General features: G+C 36.1%; 1 protein-coding gene across 12 annotated transcripts in view; it reads left to right on the top strand.

Annotated features, from left to right (window-relative positions):
* The first annotated feature begins 271 nt into the window (after positions 1-271).
* LOC18430780 (uncharacterized) overlaps positions 272-21,731 on the top strand; it is a 36,420-nt gene continuing 14,960 nt past the window's right edge. Inside the window, exons 1-6 of one of the 12 annotated variants that reach the window (XM_088863568.1) lie at positions 272-433; positions 4,721-4,847; positions 8,289-8,418; positions 18,673-18,801; positions 19,030-19,098; positions 19,804-19,844. In XM_088863568.1, coding sequence (XP_088719694.1) covers positions 8,334-8,418; positions 18,673-18,801; positions 19,030-19,098; positions 19,804-19,844 — 324 coding nt within the window. In that variant the 5' untranslated portion in view covers positions 272-433; positions 4,721-4,847; positions 8,289-8,333. Of the gene's footprint in view, positions 434-4,616; positions 4,848-8,261; positions 8,419-18,672; positions 18,802-19,029; positions 19,099-19,803; positions 19,845-21,731 lie in introns of all 12 variants that reach the window. The other 11 variants (XM_088863565.1, XM_011623777.3, XM_088863563.1 and 8 more) reach the window with 11 other exon arrangements.

Genomic DNA, 21,731 nt, shown 5'->3' with positions numbered 1-21,731 from the left:
TCTAACCGAACCCGCCGCCCATGGCCAGTTCACCGGGACGGTTCAATCTTGCCAACACTGTTATAAACTACCTCCGTTCAATCTCCTCTTTCCTTTTTTTTAATTCATATCCGGGGGGGTTCAGTTTTTCTTCCTTATGTAAGAAAACCTCTATCGCACTCGCCATATAAGTTTACCGCGAAGATACGATCATACGAAACGAAAAAAAAAAACAAAAAACAAAAAACAAAAAACAAAAAACAAAAAACAAACAAATGGGAAGTCCTCTCTCAATGCCCTAACTGATCTGTCACAGAGCCTCATCGCCACTCTCTTAACCCCTGTGTCCTCTCTCACAGACCCACAAGCGATAATCCATTTGCAAGCCTCATACAAAGTACTTCATCTTCTCCAAACAAGGACCCAATTGCAAGCATTCATCTTCTTCAACCAGGTAAGTTTTTATTTTGGCTGGTGTTCTTCATCATAGTGTAAGATTCTTCACCAAACAAGGTAGGGTTTCCCTTATAGCAACCCTCATACAAAATACCTCGTCTTCTTCAACAAGGGTAGTGGCTTTCTTCTTGTGATTTTCATGGTTTTTCCCTCTACATAGTGCTGATTTTTTTAATTACCAATTCAAACATTTTCTTCCCTCTAGATGGTGCTATTTTTTAATGGAGAAAGTTTATATACAGCCGAGGCTCTCAACAATCAAATTAGAGCCTGCCTCAAAAATTTCATTAGAAGAGGTTGTTTTGATGCTCAAATATCCTCAAATTGATCATCTCCACATCAAGTTGCATGGACATGAGAAAAAAAATGGATTTCAAGTTTTGGAAATGAGGCATTTTGTAACGCATTTTTGGACCGTCAATTTTCAAGATTTTCAAGTTTTCATTAGATCTGTCGATCAACTCTATTTCTGAAGCTTTAAACTTTATAAATAAAGATGAAAATATATTTTAAGTCTATCACAAAGATTTCCAGCATGGAAACCACATTTCTGGACACTATTTGAAGGTAGGCTCTAATTTGATTGTTTAGAGCCTAAGCTTTATACAAACTGCACCCTTTTTTAATTACCAATGCAAACATTATTTTTTCTATGATCTCCATGGAAATTTGTTGCCTTTTTTATTTTTGGCTTATTTTATTGAGTACAGGAGCACTAATTTCTGTAGAAAAATGCGCGGTGGGTTATTTTTGTTGTATTTTTTTTATTTATTTCTTGCTGGTTTTTGTGTTGTATAGGAGCACTATTTGTGCTCTATAATACCCATGCAAAAGCCTCTAGTAGAGAGGGAAAAACCCTTTTTAGTGGGGGAGAGCGACTCCCATTGTTTCTGCAATTTATGGAACAAAAGCTCATTCCAAGTTCGCCATTTTTTTGAAGCTCCATGCTCTGTTTATTAGCCATAGCTTTTGGCCTTATAGGTCAATTTCATGTCCTTTTGGTTATGAGTTTTATACCTTAAAACTTTCACTTTTGAAATTTTAGTGCAGTTGATCGTTTTCAGGAATATCAGTGAGATAAATGGGATTTTCGACTAATATTTCCATGTGTTTTCCTATTGGGTGACTGATGAGAAGATCCAGAGTCTGCCTGTTTGTTTGCTCTGCAAATTAGTGGCACAAAGAACTTTAGGTCTGATTAATCAAAAGAAACAAAAAGGGGACCTTTAGGTCCGGTGATCCCTGAGGAATCAAGAGCTCCAATATGTTTAAGATCTTTGATTTGTTTGTTCGATCATGTGTTTCTTTTACGAACATGGGGTATAGGTTGCGCACGACTCTGTAGACAATTTCTAGGGTTTTGGGATGACTTGGGAATTGAGGAGCAGTGATTTTGATTGCTTTTAGTGCTGATGTAATGATGCTGTATTGCGAGAATCTCTTATCTTTAATTTTTGAAGTTTAGGTCTATTCATTTCATTGGAAGAATCCAGAGGTTCATTTAGTTGTAGAATGTGTTAGATTTTAACTGCAATCGTTCTTTACAAATAATGACTAAAAGCTGTGACAGACTATAAACTTTTTATTTGTTCATTGACATGAAAATTTGAAGCAATGAAGGTAAATTTCCATGTCCTCAGTTTATGATTTTTTACCTTTTCTGAAGTCTTGCTGCTTTTTAAAGTTGTTGGAATCAGCTATATGGTTTTCCTCAGAGAGGATCGGTGGTTTCTTGTATGTGTATTGCATTCTTTAGCAAACTATGTTTTAAAGGGGATTAGATTTTATGAAATTGGCGGAGGTTGACTCAAATAGAATAAATAATATACTTCCACGGCTACAATATTCATGTGTATGAGTGATTGAGGTACTCTGTTGAGAGCAACTGTTCTTTTTAGTAGTAAGCCAATGGTGGCATTGCGTTTCTATGTATTTTTTACCTATCTCATTGGGGCAATTAAGATCTTCATTATAGAATATAATGTAACATGAAAGATAAATATATGTTTCAACAAAAAAGCATGAAAGAGAAATGTAGGGAGATTTACCTTGATAACAATGATATCCTTTTGTTTGTCTAGCTATATCCCTAATGCGATATTGTGTATCCTTAGAAGCCAATTTTTCTAAAATTTTTCTCATATGTTAGAAGGCCATGACATAAACAAGTATGCTACAGGGACAATCTAGTGTAATTTGATCATATAGTCAAATGTTTGGAGGAAGCAACATAGAGAAGAGTTGCATCATTGAAGAATCACATGTCTATTATGATTTGCCTTGGAACCTTCATTGATGTGTGCGGGAATTCCACTAAACAGGAGAATCTCTATTCTAGGGTTTAGCTGTGATTTGATAATTCTCGACTAGGAGTCATATATGTTCATTTGTAGGATTTGTTCTCTAGGAAACCCATCGTTAGTGTGTGAGGACCAACTGATTGATGGATTGGTTTATATGATGAGCAGAAATCGTGAATGTTTGGAAGCAAATGCTTTCCTTCAATTCTTTTAATTAGTACTGTTGTCAAATTTGAGACATTTCGTTAAATATTTCAAATTTTCTAGACACCATTTTTTATTTGATAATATATCATGGAAAAGTTATTTGAAAAGGGATGCTGAACTTAGTTGGCATGATTCTTGTCAATAATGATGGTTGCCATTGTTGTTAGATGCCGGGAAACCTTTATTTCAATGCATATGTAATCATGACTTACACCTTATATCATATCCCACCATTATTTTATTTAATTTTATACTGATTTTTATGTTATTAGATGGTCTACCTCTAAATTTATCAGTTTGCGAATTTCAATTACTTGGGTAATAATTGTCATAAGCTACATTGGTTTAGTCTTGACTCCATGCCTTGCTACCTGTTAGCATTATCAACGACACTAATCCTTGCACGAGAATCTTGACTACATACCCTGCTAGCTGTTAGCATTACATATGATTTCTTGTGAGAGTCAAGTTGGATTTTTCCAATGTAAGGAAAAGTGAAATTTTAGTTGAAGAACTTTAAAAATATTTCGAGGGGAGAATTCATAGGTGAGTTGATAAACCGTTTTCCTACCTCTTCCAATCATGCATATGAGGCACTTGATAGGGTGGTTTAGGTAGTCAGCCAAATGAGCACCACTACCCCTAGCTTTGCTTCTGCCGCTACCTCTACTTCTATCCCTACCCCTAGTGTAGAGGGTGAATGTATGAGGGCCTTATCATCAGAACGGGGATGATGTTACTATAGAGCTCTGCGACGGAATTACTAATGCAATGTGGGAACGATATCAAAATAGGGTTTAGGTTGTAGTAGTTGTGATGGTGTTACGTCCTTCATATTTTTTTTTTATTGTACTTGTACCTCTGTTATGCATTTCAAGATTGGATATGGACATCATGCGTTAAAGATGTATTCATGCATTGGAACGGAAAAACTATTGCTAAATTTAGTACTACAAATACTTTTTCAGTAATCTTACAATATAGAGAGATTAAACAAAAAAAAAAAATGCACGGATTAGTTAACCAAGTTTTGATGTTGGTATAATTTAATAAAGTGATCCAAACTATCCATTTTGTTTAAACATAATATAGATTGAATGTTCTAAAAAAGTCATCTTAATTGGATGGACGTCGATATCCAATCATGTATATTGCAATAGAACGGTTAAAAGTAGGTATTAATCGAGATTATGGAAATAGTTTACCTATGGGTTACAAACATAAGAAACTGGGTACACAGGAATTCCAGATGTGAACCAAACATGCGAAAAAACCGGATTGGAAAATTCTTGCACAGGGAATTGTTTACATATGAAAACTGTTTTACATATGGAAATTGTTACTCATGAACCAAATTATTAAAATATATTTTAATTGTATTTAATATATTTACAAAATATATTTAAATGCCAAACAAGTTGCCAAACATATGTAATTCATTACATAATGCTTTTTAAATGTGTTAACAAACATGGTGAAAAGAAAGTTTGCAAAAGTTTTTCCTGCAAAGTGTTTATATATCTAAATATTTTTCCTGAGGAAATATTTACGAAATATTTACGCACCAACCAAACGTGCCCTTAGGGTGTGGTTAGTATAAGGTTGAGTCCCTAAACAAATTATGTGTACTCATCTTCATAGCAAGTGGCAATATGAAACTTTAATGATATTTAGGTAAAGTGAAGGTGGAGGGAGGGAGTAGGAGCATTTGGACTTGAAGAACAGTCGATTCGAATTTGGGCTTATTCACATTGTTTTTCACTAAGGATGTTTCATAGAGGAGGAGGACGTGGGCGTGGACGTGGTGGGTTTGGTGGGGGAGGCAGAGGTTTTGGACAAGGAGGAGGAGGAGGAGGAGGAGGAGGATTTAGAGATGTGCCAGATGACTATTTTGAGGTCTTTCCGGTAAGCAAATTTTTCCCCACGTTTTTTTTCTCTGAAACAAGCTAATTGTACTATGGCCACTATAATTCCCTTTCTTTTTTTAACAAGTTTAGATTAAGGAAAAAGATTCCTTTATTTTTAATGTTGTTTTTGGATTGTTTATTATACACTATTGTACATGATGAGCACAGGGTATGATATTTATTAAGAAACTATGTTTTAGGGCCATAGCTTTATAAATATCGCTAGAAAATACAGTTTTGGTGCAGGAGAATTTGCCAATCAATATCTCGACTTTGATAGTCATGTATCCCAAGAAGGGATTTGAATCTCTAAATATGGTCTATCTTGTAACACACACTATCATTTCATGCATTCACAACTCCAGATTTGCACCATTTTTGGATCTTCAATTTGCATGGTCAATGGTGGAGGTAGATTTTCAGGCCATCGCAATGGTTTTAGGTGCCAAAACTACATTTTCTGGCAGGGTTTTGAGGTGTTGCTTGACGAAATATCATAAAGCCACAACCCTAAAAATCTCTCCACATTTATACTTGTTTATGATGATTAGCATTGTCCTAGCTTTGGAGCTTGGTTTGTCATCAACGTTAATAAAACACTGGACACTGTTACAAGTGTTAGTGTTGGCATCTAGTGTGTGTCTCAAGTGTCTAGTACTTTGGGCAAAAGTCAGTGCAGCCTAACACATCCGTACAAGTGTTTCTATAAAAAGTTTCACACATGCACATACACACATATAACCTGAACAATTTTTTTAGAAAAAAGAAAATATAAAAGCTTGAAACGCAAAATTCAACATTATTTTGTCAAAGAAAATTTAAAATTATTTCTTATATTATTTTCGTATGTTTCAAAGTAGTACATCCTATAGAATTTTAGTGGCTATTAATAATAAACTATTTGATTTTATGTACTAGCAGTCATTTGCTAGAGTGCTCATACACTAGTTATTGGAAAACAAATAAATGGAGCTATGAAAATTGTTATATTGATATTCATTTATTATTTGAAATTTTCTTAATTTTATCTAAACTACATTATTAAGCCAGAGTTAAGGGGTGGACATGTGGTGAAAGAATAAGAAGAGAGGTCAGGTATCCTAGACATTTTAGGAGTTTAGGCCAAATTTTGGAGCATAGGCCAAATTTTAAAACTTACTCCCTATTTCTATGGTTGAGAAGACACAAAATAATATTTAAAAATAGCCACGTATGGCCCAAGTGATAGAGAGAAGAGAGATCTACATTATCCAATTTAGAAGATAGAGTTTAGGATTTAGAGATTTCATGTACTCTTTATCTTCTCCTAAATTTATTCCTGCCTATTAAATGAGACTAAATATATATTAAATTCCTAAATTTTGCAGTTAATTAAATCATGGAGTGTATACCAAGTCTCCTATCATATGTTTTAGAAAATATACATCCCAATGTAATAAAGAGGAAAGAGAAGATACAAAAATAGAAGTTAAACTGTTACGTACCGCTTAAGTAAGGAAAAACATTAAAAAATCATGGCTCAAGCTTAAGCATAGGCGTGCTAGCTTATAGACGTAGATAGATTTTAAGAAGGTGAGAAAAAGATGGAGAAAGAGATATGTGGAGATTCTTTAGGGCAATTTTTAGGGGGAGAGAAAGGAGGGAATACGTAAGAGAGAGAGGAAGAGGAAGAGGAAGAGGTTGTATGAACGATATTAAGATATGTGAAAAAAAGATGGGGGGAAAAATATGTAGGAGTGATTTTAGGGTAGGGAAGAGAGAAGAAGAAGAGAGACAGAGAAAGACGTGAGAGATATGATTGAGAGAGAGGCACAAAGGAATATATTTTTGAGGTATCTTTTCTAAAAGATATATAATAAGAAATAAATATACATGGAGACGGAAAACTACGTGGATAAAGAGGTAAGAGAGAAGAAGATAAGAGAGAAATAGATAAAGACGTGATAAAGATATGATTGAGATAGAGGCACAGAGGAATATATTTTGAAATATCCTTTCTAAAAGGATACAATAAGAAAGATATATACATGGAGATAGGATAATAAATGGAGAAAGAGAGGGATATACGCAAGTAAGAGAGAGGGAGAGGCTGTCGACCTACTCTCTCCTTCCCAAAACCTATGAAAACTCTATTGACTCTTCTTAGATCCCATAATTTCTCATTCCTTGCGTTTTCTGCTTTTGAGGTCTGTTCTCTCTCGATTTTTTGTTGGCGTCATACTTCATGGTTTAGCATAGTTATTGTTCATATAATTAGATATAGTTGTGTTTGTTGCAAAAATTATTTGACTTTTATTTATTATAGCTGTGTGTTTAATCTTCTTGCCATTGTGTCTAATCTTCTTGCCATTGTGTCACTCATGTTTGCTATTTTTTTTATCGATGATGTTATAATGTTTGTTCATAGACTATTTCAAATCAGCTTATCCAATTCTTGGTGAAGCTTTTCCTAGAGCAACTATTGTGCTTCTTTTGATGGTTGTGTTGTGTTTCTTTGGGGTTTAAACATTGTAGCATGAATTGTGTTTCATTGTGTGTTTTTTTTTTGAAATAGTATCTATTTGGGTGTGTTTCAGATATATATATATATATATATATATATATATTTTTTTTTTCATGAGTTGCTAGGATGTGGGGTTGAGTCAGTTATGGGTAGTAGGTAGAGTTATATAATATCGTAGTAATATTCAAACAATTATTCAATAATTGTGATAGATAAATATTATGATAATATTATTTCCATATTTATCATAAGAATATTATACTGCAACAATTATAATATAAAAAATATAATAATAAGTTAATACTAATATAATATTATTGTTTAGATAATATATTGTATGTTTTCATAATTATAACTTCGTATTTGCTTTACAAAAATATAATAATGGAATTTTAATTTTTTAAAATGATTATCAATTCCATTACACATGCAAAGCACATGGAATGTACTAGTTAGTATAAAATGTTGGATATATATGTCAAAAAGGCATTGGGAAGCTTGATGGTAGATTGGTTGGTCATAGTGCAAGAGGTTTTATGTTCAAGTCCCATGTGGGACAGATGAACTTTATTTCTTAAATTCAACCACATGTAAGGGCCTGTCACCTGCCAACACTTTTAACAAATGTATCAAACATGGTGTCCTAGTGCCTCAACAGGGCAGACACGTGGACAGTGTGTTTGCCATGTGTTTGGGAGTGCTGGCATGCAACACCAAGGCAAAAAGCAAGTGTTAGAGTAGCACTATTGTTCACATTGTGATCTTGATGGAGTTCCCATTTAAAGTAATGCATGTTTAGCAGTGTCACAGAAAAATGAAATAGATACCATGTCCTACTTGCTTTGTGCTCTGATTTTTCAAAATATATTCTTATGTACTGTAGAACACAGTATGAATTATTTAACAAAGAATGGTAGGTGACTAGGGAAACTGCAGAGAGTGGAAGAGTTCCCAAATAGAAAGGATGCGACTGCAGAGGAGATGGACCTCATTTGTAGGAGAAGAGTGCTACAATCATTTTATAGTTCCTCTTCTTACCTCATTGAAAGTAGTGCACCAAAATCAGGTAAATTAGTTCATTCTGTGGTTTTACTTTTTTATTTTTGTGAAGGAAATGGGAAAGACTTGTTTTCTATATATTTTATTTAAATACTTGGGTTTTGTCAAGGTTTACATAAGAGTTTGAGGTAGTTGATTGAGAATTTTTGAAATCACGCACATTCTTAATGATAGTATATATTTATGACTGCTATTTTGCTAGAATTAGTTCTTTTTTTTTATTTTAATGCACTTTGAGCTTAGTTTATGTTGAGCATTTCTTTTTAGCTGTTAAAAGACCTCTCGAAATTATGGATCACAAAAAAAAGAAAAAAGAAAAAAAAAAAGAGCTCTGGAAATTGGCCAAAATAATTTCTGTAAGTAAATGAGCTGATTTATTTAATTAAAATTCTTATCAATTTTTAGTCTTCTAATAAAATGGAAGTTAGATTATGAACCATATGAAGTCTGACAAAGAAGTAGCTAAGCGGTATGAATGGTTTGCGACTCCCATTACGCTTGCGCTGGTCATTGTAGGTATAGGGTGGATGGTAGCTAATGCAGCACAATGTTTTATCTCAGTTGGACAAAAACTAAATCATCATCACCACGAATCACAAACATAGGTGTCATCTGATGTTGAACAGAACTTATACCAATTTAACAAGGCTACCCAAGAGGAAATGCCAATAAATGCTAGATCAATAATATTTATAGTAGATATTTGTGCTGCTGTCAAATGTCCCTCTAACAGTAAGAAGTTCGAGTCACTGATCGATGAAATCATCCTAACTCAACCAGTCCTATATAAACCAGAAACCACTATTGCACTCCTCCCAAAAGACCAATAAAATTTATCACTATCCAATCAATTACCATGAGGAATGCCATAATGAACAAAGATAGTACAAAGATTTCACCTTGTTTATATTGGATAAAGACGAAATAGGCTAAAATGAAGTCTCTTTGGGCATGTCTTTCCCAAATTTAGACTGGATTTGTGTAGGCTTATTTACTCAAGACCTGCCATCAACTATACCCTTCTATAGCAAAACCATAAGAATGTCTACTCTACTACTGATTACATATTTTGATCAATTAAATATTGACATAAAATTTTCTTCTTTCCTTTTGTTAATTGCCGGAATTTTTACTTACAATTTCAAAAGCAAATATGAATAAAAAACAACAAATAAAATTAGTAAAATTGGGAAGACTTAGTGAACTTTTGCTTAGGGTTACCCCCTTAGGACTTCGCATGCCCCACATGCGATTACCTGATTGATGGCACATTTGATTATTAAACCCTGTTGAATCCACCAATCTGAACTGGGAAGCACCTCTGGAACACCCTAATCGGAAATTTATGGGGTTGAGAGCATGGGTCACAATTAGGGTTTCTAAGACCCTTTTAAACCTTGGGGCATGTCATTGAGTGGCACCTCCCCTTACCTAAGTCTAGGGTTGGGCATGCCCTCACTTTCTCTCTTGAGAAGTGCATGCCAACCCAATATCCTTATGGTGGGGGGTGCCGGGGGGTGGCGTGCCATATATATATATATAGAGGAAAACACTACAAAACACCTATAGGTGAAGTTCTACAGTACTTCACTTACGACTTTATCACCGTTCAAAGTTTATAACACGATCACAGATGTCTGATAGTGTTTGAATTTTAATATTTATTTTACGAATCATAATGAACTAAAATTTTGTAGAGGTGTGCACCTTAATGAGGTGCACATGAATAAAATATAAAACAAATAACTTGAATGATAAAATTATGTAAAATACCCCTATAAAGTTTCAGGGGTAATTTTGTCATTTTTTATTTTGACTATTATTTTTTTTAATATTTTATTTTGGTACGACTTAGTCATATGTACACACGTCCCAAATTTTAGATAAATCTGATTAGTACAAAAATTATAAAACTTCAAATACTACCGAAATTTTGCTTGTATATACCCAATACTATTGCGCACCATATAAAAATATAAAAAAAATATTTTCAATAATCTAAAATGACCAAATTACCCCCATCATTTTTCAGGGGTATTTTGGTCATTTTATACTTTGGAAAATATTTTTTATATATTTTTTAATTTTGCCCCCTATTTTTTAGTACACAGGTCGAAAATTTCATTATGATCTGATTTTTAGAAAAAAATATTAAAATTTATATAGTGATTTGCATTGTGAACCACATGATGAAGATTTGACGGCTCCCATTCCACCTATATTACTGTTTATATAGCTTCCCAGCTATTATTAGCTTTTTCCTATATATATATATATATATATATATATAGAGAGAGAGAGAGAGAACTCAAGTGTGTAGAGAATTGCGGGGGGGGGGGGGGGGGGGGGGTGTTCCCCCTCTTATATAGGCTTCAAGGTCCCTAGGGTGTTCCAATCAGATTAGGATTCAACATTATCGCAAAATATTTAGTTAATATGTGAGGTGAGAAAGATAATCTGATCCATCCATCCTTGAAATCAGCCTTCATGATTTAGAGAGGACATTAGGAATCTTATCCCCTGAATATTGGCCCATTATTCACTTCTAATCTATCTAGACTTTTCCCAGTCAAAATAATTTGGATCCCATAAATATCTTAAAAAAAATAAATTTTACTAAGATTATTCAAGACATTTTTTAACTCAGGATACTTTTCGTGAAATAAAATTGACACCTCACATCATCATCATCATTATCGTCATCTAAGCCTTTATCCTAATTATTTGGGGTCAGCTACATGAACCCTGTTCCTCCATTCTTCTCTATCAAGGGTTATATCATTAATAAGATCAAAAGTCACCATATCTTTTCTCATTACTTATATCCATGTCCTTTTGGATCTTCCCCTTGCCCTTCTAATCGAATCAAATCATGTCTCCTAAGCGGTGCGGAGTTAGGTCTATGCTGTACATGGCTAGACTATCTAAGTGTACTCTCCTTTATCTCATCTCCTATTGAAGCCACACTTAAATTCGCTCATGTATAGTCATGCTGACTATCCATTCATGTCTTGCGACTCATCCATCTCAACATTTCATGTCAGCTATGCTCATCCTATGGATATGTTGTTTCCTGACTGCCCAACATTCTATTTCATAAAACATAGCTGGTCTTATAGCCATCCTATGGAACTTCCCTTCCCTTTCAGTCTCAATGATATGCAACAATCACACAAGACTCTAGTTGCACATCTCCACTTTGCTCACCCAACTCTAATTCTATGCGCGACATCTTCCTTAGTCTCTCCATTCTTTTGGATTATCGACTCTAAATTTTAGAAACAATCTCTTTTAGGTATTTCTTGACTATTAGTTTCTGCTTCTGTTAGTACTAAATTTGCATTCCATACATTTTGTCTTAGTCCGGCTAATTTAATGGGAAAACTTGGGCTTACCATTGTGGGGTGTGTGGCCCATGTGGGCCGCACATGTGTGTGAGTTGATCTCTTAGGCCCCCACCTGGGTCCCAACACTATTAAACAAAATTTCTAGAACACACTTTGTGGAAAAATTTCAGAAATAACTGTTTGGGGTTTGTATTCATTTAAAAATAATTTTAGAATATTGAAAATATCCAAGAGTCACATAAACAGAAATAATGTTGAAAACAATATTTGTGGAGTTCTTAAAAAATTTAATAACACATAAATACGTCTAGAAGTGGATTGGTACTAAATAAGTGACTGTCAGGGCACTTCACCTGTGCTAGGATCCATGATCCATAACTGTCTTCTCAAACCAATCCAACGGGACCCATGAACCACAGTCATGTGTAGGGGCTCATGTTTGACATTAAAGTTGACCAATAAATTGTGGAACCATAGTCCTCGTATGTTGATTAAAGATTCCCCACTTAATAGCAATATAGATGTACATATTAGTAGTGATTTAAAAAGCGGACCACCTAGAGCCTGGGCGGCCGTTGAGGCGCTCTAGAAAGCCTGGGCACATTGCGCAGGCTTAGGCGGCCAAACTAGGCGCGATATCCCTAGGCGGCCTAGGCGCTCGGGAGCCTGCCTAGGCAGGCACCCAGCGCCTAGCCCTAGAGGCCTCCCAGGGCTTGTGCCCCGCCTAGGGCGGAAATGCCTCCTCGTTGAGGGCATTTTTTGGTCTTTTTTTTTAATACTAAAAGGACAAAATTGTGCGTTTTGAAACCCCCGACCTTTTTAATACAAAAAAGTACAAAAATATTGGTGACTTCCATGAAAACCTATCTACATAATAAATTCGCTCAAATGCTTTAAATTGTCCCAAACCATCATAGCAAAATATTGACTTCTGCCATCAAGGTTTCGATTATCCCGACAAGAATTCAAGTCATACAAACCCAAAAGTAGATAAGGAAAACAAATCAGAAGCCGTACACTATGAGCAAGATAAGAAAATGAAGACTCATAGTGATTAAAGCTTTTCTTACTCTCTAGTTTCAATGAATTCTTTATTCTAGTAAATAGAAAAAAATGAAATAAAAAAAATCATCCTAACAATTTTCTCCTTAAACCCCCTCAAATAGGGGATTCTCATGTCTTTCTTCTTCCAATTGGATGATAAAACCCAAAAACAATTCCAGGCTGTTTTCTCTCTCTAAAACTGGGGATTAGTGATTATCCGTTTGAGTTGAGTTGGCATTTGTAATAATAAACCTATCGCTTCAGTTCAATAAGCCTTTCCTATTGGAAGTCCATGAGGTGAATGAGTGGGTTGGGTGGGAAGGATCAGAACATGTGGCGAGAGAACTTTTTGGGGTCTTCCAGGCACAATGGAAGCGGGATCAAACTGCAGGACAAGGGTGAGAGAGCAAGAGAGAGGAAGAGATAGAGAGAGTTTTTACCCAAGAGAGATTTGCACAAAGAGAGAGAGAGAGAAGGGGCAGGGGAGTGAGAGTAGGGGGGAGAGAGAGAGAGTGGAGAGAAGGTTGGGGGTTTCAGAGAGAGGAGAGGGTAGGAGAGAGAGAGTGAGAGATGTACCTGGCCTGCAAGAGGGTTGAGAGAGAGAGAGAGAGCTCCTCAGCTTGGCCACCAGCACAGGGAGAAAGTAGGTCAATGGGGTCGCTTTTCCATCTTTTAATGTGAAGAGCCCAGAAAAAACCTTCCGAAAATTTATGTTCCGTGGGTTCCCACGAAAGTGAAACCTTACCACCTTTAGCTGAAGCATAGAAGATGGAACTTCTTTTCACTGTATCACTGTCATGCATCCAATGCGAAATTGCTACTACACAAGGAAGGTTTATCTTTGGAAGACAAACCTCCCCCCAAAAAAGCATGCCCTTAGTCTTTCTCTCAAATTGCTTGCCCATGCATGACACAGGCTGCAGTCGTGCGTGTGTGTGCACATGTATCAAAAGTGATGGTAATGTGCTGCCTCGATTCTTCTAGTGCCTCCAATGGTGCTATGGTATTTTGCCAATGGCTCATCTATGATCAACATTATATTGGTGAACCTAATAAACATTTATGACATTGTCCTACTAGATATAAAACTCTAACGCATTATTCATGCATGTTGGCCTTCATTGAGTTCAATAACGAACATGGCGGTGAACTATGCACATCATATTCTTCATACTTGGGCTCATCAGGTTTATGCAGTTCTATCTTGCTATCAACATAGCAGGTTGTATCTTGTTATATATGTATATATTCAGCTTCATGCTTAATGATGAAAACGTCTTTGCTGGATGAGGCCATGGGAAAAGAACTATATATTTGCATTTAACATAACATTTTGTAATTCGTGAATTATGCTTTCTTATTGTGTTTGATTTTCTATCCTGATCGGTATTTCTTGAAATAACATTGGAGTGGGAGACTTCTTCAGCTACTGCAGAGAGCATTGGGGTAAGTATCATGCAGAGTATATTGGGGTAAGTGTCATGCATCAATCTGATTTTGGAAGGGGGACTGTTGCAACAACAGGATTCAGTGTTCCAAAAAGCGGACTGCTCAGCCCCTGGGTAGACCCTAGGCAGACGCTTAGGCGGATTAGGGGGTCTGGGCGCATCGCCCAGGCCTAGGCGCCCAAAAAAAGCGGTGGTCCTTGGGCGCCCAGGAAACTGCCTCGGTGTTGGACGGCTGCCCAGGTCCAGTGCCCCGCCCAAAGGCGGAAATTGCTTTCGTTGGGGGCATTTTTTGACCATTTTTTTTATATTAAAGGGCCAAAAATTGGGGTTTTAGGTCAATTTGAAACCTAAAACTTATTGGAGCCCATTTTAGAGAGAGAACTCCCCCCCCCCCCCCCCCCCTCCAAAATAGTTTTTTGGTGATTTCTTTAGGATCGAAAGGTTTATCAAAGTTATGAGAAATTGATCAAAATATTACCCATTGATATTAGATGTAATTTTTGATGTTTTATAAATCTATTGGGGAGTTTTTTAGAAGATTTTGAGTCCTTATAAGCATCTTTGAGGTGGAAGTTTGGAGATTGAGCAATCAAACTCAAAGCAAGTGATTTTTTTTTATTGCTTGTATAAATTGCATTATTTTGAGATGTCTTCTTCGGGATCTAATAGGAGTCGTGATCCCGGTTGGAAATATGGTTACAACCCAAATCCTAACGATAAAAATTGCATAAGATGCAATTCGGGGAAAGGGAAAGGGAGTTGTAATTACTTCTGGTTCTGGGGTAATAGGCCTTGGGTTAGAAACTCTATGGATAGTTTTTAGCCTCGGCCTGACCTTGAGGTTGCAGGAGAGAAACCAAAGAAGCAAACCACCATTAAATAGAATGAAGGAAGAGAGAGATAGAGGCGAGCATTCCTTTCAATACCGCTCTCTTAAGCAGCTTCTATGACGCGGTAGAGGCAATTGGCCAATTTGGGCTTGGGATGAAACCCCCAACCCCATATGAACTTTCAGAGCTTCTTTTGAAAAAGGCAGTGAGTGTCACGAAGGAAGCTGTAGAAGTTAAAAAGGATGCATGGGCTCAGTATGGGGTTTCTATTATGATTGATGCTTAGGGTGATAGGGAGAGAAGAAGTCAGATGACTTTGCTTGTGAATTGTCCTTTAGGGACTATTTTTTTTGAGGTCTATTGATGTCTCTAATCATATCCATGATACCCATTACATATTCCAAGTTTAGAGAAGGGAATCAAGGAGGTTGGGGAGCATTATGTTGTACAAGTTGTCACAGACAATGCTGCTCCTAATGTTGCTGCAGCTAATTTGTTGCGCATAGCTTATCCTAGAATCTTTTGGACACATGCTTGAGGCTCGTGGCGGTTTAACTGCGATATCAGGTACAGTGAAGAAGGGAAAGTTAGTTACAAATTTCATTTATATCCACCATCTCACCCTCATCATGATGCATAGATTTACAAAGAAGAAAGAGATTGTAAGGCCTGGGGTCACGAGATTTACGACCTGGTACTTATGCCTAGATAGCATACATTCGAGGAGAGTGCAGTTGAGGCAGATGTTTATCTCGGATGACTGGAGAGCATGCAAGTGGTCCAAGAATCAAAGTCCTTCGCATGGTTGATAGTGACAAGCCTTTTATGGGCTATATATATGAGGCTATGGAGAAATGCAAAAGAGAGAGAGCCCAAAATTTTGATGATGATAAGAATTACTACAAACCTGTTTGGGAGATTATTGATGAGAAGTGGGATCGGCAGCTACATCGGCCATTGTTATTATTTGAACCCAGCTTTTTTTATGTTGACAAGGATATACACACAAATGATACAATTATGACTGGATTTAATAAGTGTGTAGATGTGCTAGTCCTTGATCCTGATATCCAGGATATTATATGCGTTGATGAGCTAATAAATTATAAGTGGTCATTAAAGTCTTTTGGGAGTCTAATGGCGATGAATCAAAGGACCAAAATTGATCCAGGTAGTAATAATATTCTTAAGTTCATCAAGTTCAAGTAATTAGGTTTCATTTTTATAGTTCTATTATTTATTTATGGTTTTATTCTATATCTTTGCCACCAATTGGTGGAGCCAACATGGGTGTAGTTTTTCAAATTTACAAAAGTTGGCCATTCAGATCTTAAACATAACCACTTCCTCATCCGGTTGTGAGCGCAATTGGAGTACTTTTGAAGGGGTAAGGCTATAAGGGTAATTTATATAATTGTATTAATAATACATGAACTATAGATTTTAATTAGTTTCATTTGATTTGGTTAGATTTATGCAAGGTGAAGGAACATGCTTGAATCAAAGAGGCTCAATGACCTAGTCTATGTCAAGTATAATCGATTCTTGAAGGACAGGTTTGCTAAGAGAGATAAGAGAGACCATATTTGATAAAAAAATATGGACAATGCTATGGAGTGGTTAGTTGATGATGATAAGGTCGAGGGGCGTGAAGGATTGACATGGGACATGGTCATGGATGCTTCAGGGACATTAGCTAACCTTCCTAGGACCACTAGATCTTCTGCACAGAGAACGAGGGTGGAGGAGGAAGAGGAGGAAGAAGAGGCAGATTTAGAAGAGACGGAGGAGGACGACCAATATGTCGAGGCGGGTGATGACTCCGTTGAATGTGAAGCCAATGCAGCTGACCCTAATTTTTCTGATGATGAATGTTGAATAATTATTAAACTTTGAACTTTGATTGAACTATGAATGGTAAATTTTAAGTTTTGATTGGATATGGATTATGGACCAACTTATGATTATGCTTATGGAGTGTGTGCTAATGTGTGGTATACTTTCAATTCTGATGTGCCATAAATACCTAATTCTCATATTTTATACAATATATAAATGTAGAATCCTCTTTGGATTCAACTGGGTCGCCTAGGTTCTGGGCTCCCTAGAACCCCCCAGGCTACCTGGGACCCACCTAGCGCTTTTTGAAACACTGATAGGATTTCAATCCTGCACTTACAGATATGAAGAAAAAGGGCAAAAAATTGGCTGAAAACCTTGATAAAAGGTTCATTAATATATCCAAAGAAAATGGTTCGCTAATGAGAGAGAAACTTCAAAATCTTGCAAACCATGAATTGATAAAAGCTAAAATTGGTTTAGAGCAAATACGAGGGGGGTTTTGGCTGGAGAATCTGTTCTTTGAGGAAACTTTGTTCTAGTTGGTTGACTTGATTGTTTCTAGACAAGTTTGAAACGCACTTTGTTGCTATAGAGATATTTAATCTTTTCTAATTCCTCAATAAATTCAAGACTGTTGCTTCTGTTTGCAATACTGCTAGGTTCAAAAAGAGAGGATTTATTTTTTATTTTTGGCTCTTGCAATAGGTTTGTGTCGCATACTGCATCCTCGTCTCCGGAATCTCTTTTTTTTTCTCTTGATTTAGGATATGATACTAGTAAGTCTCGATTCTGCTAAATGGTAAGGGCATCAAATCTTCCCATATCTCTTAACCTAGGTGACGATTCTGTTCTAGAATCTAGCTCCTACATTTTGGAAAATGGATTTTCAAAGGATCTTGATTTTTAAATTTGGCGATCTCGAATGCACCTGTCAGGGATCTCGATCCCCACTATGTGAATCATGATCCTCACCTTAAAGACCAAGATAATAACCAAAATGATGATTTTCAAGCCAACTAGCAATGCAAGTATACTTCTAATATGGTTGCATTGCTTGATAGCTATAAACAAAGTGATCCCTACTTTAAAGAGTATGTATAATCTTGGACTTTATATTCTCTTCAAAGTTAGGAGCAAGATCCCTAAAAGGTTGGCATCGAGATAACAAAATTTTGGGATCGAGATTCCTAATATTAATCGATGTCAATCCAAACATATGCATTGTTCAGACAACGCTCCAACCATAGGGGTCTTCTAGCCTTTCATGATCCCTCTCTCCTGATCCCAACAACTATATTTCATCTTATACTATTTCCTTAGCATTATGATCTTGAGATTTATTGGATGAAAGCCGATATAACTGTTGATTATCCTATTTTATTTCATGGCTTGTCTTCGTATTGCACTATTCCTTCTATTGTAAAGAATTGAACAGTTCTTGTTTGCTGAATTGAACATGATGTTCATCATATTATCTCTCTCACTTGCACATATGCACATATGCACACACACATTAGACTGTTGTCTGCTTGCAATAACTCTTTTTGTGTATACAATTCTTTCCTTATAACTTCTCTCACGACACTGTTGTTTACTTGTAATCTCTCTCTCTCTCTAGACTATCATTTTTACTTTCTTTCAAGAATACTGTTTGCATACTCTCTGTGGTGTGAAGTTTAGAGAACGTAATTGCGCTCGACAGGTGTATGATGTTTTCTCATTTAATTTAATTGGTATTACATGTTAATAGATGAGATGAGCAAAGAGATAGAGCGATATGCTGATAGGTTGAAGCCTAAGACCAAGGTGGCACGCTGCCGTCCACTTACATCTCTTCTGAAACTTAATTCAGCTTATTTCCCCCGAGAGCTACTCCAAGGTATACACTCTAAATGGCTCTGTAGGGGATCTCATATTACAAATTCCGAAATTTTCTTATTTGGGAGTTCTATCATGTTTTGGTGTCGCTGACGGTCTCCGTCACCTCCATCATTTCATTGGATGGTGGCCTTGATTGACTATGGTTTTCCATAGTTCATTGCTTTGTAGCATACTTTCTGTAAAAGATATGGAAGGTGCTTAGATAATCAAGAGTGCTAATTGACAGGTTTACAACATGAAAAATTAAACAAGGAGATTTCAGAATCAACATTGCAACCAGATTCAGCTAAAAATGGTGACGTCCTTCACTCTTCCTTTTTCTAATAATATCTTTTTATTTTGCCTTGGTGTTTTTCCCTTTCATCTTAGTTGGTGGTACCATTTTCTTTGAGACGTTTGGCTCTAGTCTATTGCTCTATTTATTTTTTAAACTTAAAAAGAATAAAAATGAAAAGAGCTGATTATTAAACATGCCTAGACTCCATATACAAATCTTTCGTGTGCTACAGAAATTTGGAACTCAAAACAGTGCCTATGCTATGAAAAATGCCTGTGCTGACCATGCTTTATAAATATTTTATTTTGCCCCCCACTTCGATCAGACAAGTATTGGCATTTTAGTAAAAGGAGCAAGGATAAAATGAATCAACATGTACTGTTTTGAGACTTCTTAGTTCTTGAGTGCTTGCATGATTTATACTGGTGTTCCGAGCATTGCTTTGATATGTTTCCATTTAGTTTTTGTCTTTTTGACTAACATATGTCCAACATTCATATGTTGTCATGCATGTTTCTTTCTTCCGTTCTTCTTCTTTTTTTTTTTTCCTTTTGGGTTGGGGTGGGGTCGGGTGAGGTAATTTAGCAGCAGGATTTGAACTTGGGATATGGTATTGCAATTGTCAACACCTTAATCAAGCAAGAGCCCTAATCCTTATGCATTCGTCTTTTTACAGCTGAAATTTGTGGTTACTGATGTATGGTTGTATGTTTTCTTGTTTAGTTAATCTGCGGAAGATGGATTACCTGGAGAAACTTGAAAAGGTAAGCCTTATTTGCTAGTCATCTCTTCCTTGAATATTCTTGTTAACATGATGTACCTTTTGGCACTTAGCTATTTCTCTTTCTCAAAATTTGGCAAAATTCACCTTAAAAGTCAGATCAGATACGGGAGTAGTCCCAAAAGGAATTATGAATTTCAACATGCTTATATTGCACTAATTCTCATGAAATCCTCCAGTTTTATCAAACCACATCTTTATTGTTCCAATGTTCCATAAAATTATTAATCATTGATTCAAACAATGCTGCAGGAAATATCATACCTGATCTTGTTAAATGTTCACTTTTGTTTTCTATTTCCCTGTACTTAATTGAAGTGCCCGTTGTATAGTTAAGCTTCTTTTTGCATCTGTCCCTTTCGTGACTTTAATTTGGCCCAAGTTGTGCACTTGATTTTATCATTTTCTTGATGAAATACTTGTAAATACACTAGAAGGATTCCATAGTTGACAAAATACAAATTGCCCATACTGGGAGTGGTACATGTGATTAAAGATCATCTGTGGTCTGCTTGTTTGCTCTTTGCTGGCCCTGCATTCTATTGGATGCTGCAATGAGAGGCCCAAACCATACTTAGGAGACTTATGGCCCATTCTGATGATCCTAAGAATTGCAGTATTTCCACTATATGATGGCTCACAAAATGTCCAATTTTCAGGGTGACTCTTGAAATGTTCTGAGGCGGCTAGGCCGTGCACAGAGTAGATCCATGGGTTAGGCCATAGCAGATTTGTCTTTCCAACCAATGTAGTAGAAATTATTAGGCGACTACTCAGCAAAAAGTAGTCTTGGTGGTGCCTAGGCGACCGCCTAGATATCAAGGAAGATGGCAGTATAGAAAATTTTCAAAAATTAAAGATATTTGATTTTATTTTTTCAAAAAAAAAAAAATCGTTATTATAGTTAATTTTTTAAGAAAACCGGTGTCAACTTGTGAATTTTACATCTAAATGCTTATATCATGGTGGGAGGAATTCTGATTAGCCTTCTAAAGCATGATTGTGTGAGAGTTTGTGACTTTAAATGATTATACAGATAAGAAATGAGGCATTTCATTAGTCATTCAGATGCCACATTGGAAACGCCAAACATTAGGATCCAAAATGTTGAAAAATGTCTTTTTTTTCTCTTTGAAAATTAACTTTACCATATGAGGATAATCACATTTTACAAGTGATTAGTCACATTTTACAAGTGATTACATTTCACATTGTGTGAGAGTTTGTGACTTTAAATGATTATACAGATAAGAAATGAGGCATTTCATTAGTCATTCAGATGCCACATTGAAAATGCCAAACACTAGTATCCAAAATGTTGAAAAATGTCTTTTTTTTCTTTTTGAAAATTAACTTTACCATATTAGGATAATCACATTTTACAAGTGATTTCCTTTTCCCAAATTGGCTTTTAGATTATGGAATCTCATTATGTCTTTACTAAAAGGATACTAGAGGAGTGGTTTTTGAGACCCTCCTCCTTGCAAGCCGTTTGTGAGCTTTCCTTCCTAAGTGGACTATGGCAGTGTAATGTTGCTGGTAGGGCGAAATATTGCTGCCATGATACTCGGTAATCTCCAGGGGTAATTGACTTTTCGAGTAATCCATGTGATTACATTATAAAAATCTCCTTCAATTTCTAATTTCTTCCATCTTGAATAAAGATTCCTTAGCCCTGTCAACCCCACCAAGCTTCTGCCTATTTGCATCACATCTATGTAAAGGTGCTGAGTATTTCATTAGAAATTTTCCAAAATGATATCAGATTACTCCTGCACCACCTGGCTCAGGATTCCCCTTCGACCTTCCATCAAGATGCAGTTTTTACCATTCCTTCCTTTGGAGGCATCCATCTCTGATAACTCCCTAC

The sequence above is a fragment of the Amborella trichopoda genome, chromosome 3 (assembly GCF_054954075.1).
Source record: "Amborella trichopoda isolate Santa Cruz 75 chromosome 3, AtrichopodaSantaCruz75HAP2 v2.0, whole genome shotgun sequence".
Taxonomy (NCBI): domain Eukaryota; kingdom Viridiplantae; phylum Streptophyta; class Magnoliopsida; order Amborellales; family Amborellaceae; genus Amborella; species Amborella trichopoda.
The sequence above is the reverse complement of the archived record's forward strand: the minus strand, read 5'-3'. Positions and strand labels throughout refer to the sequence as shown.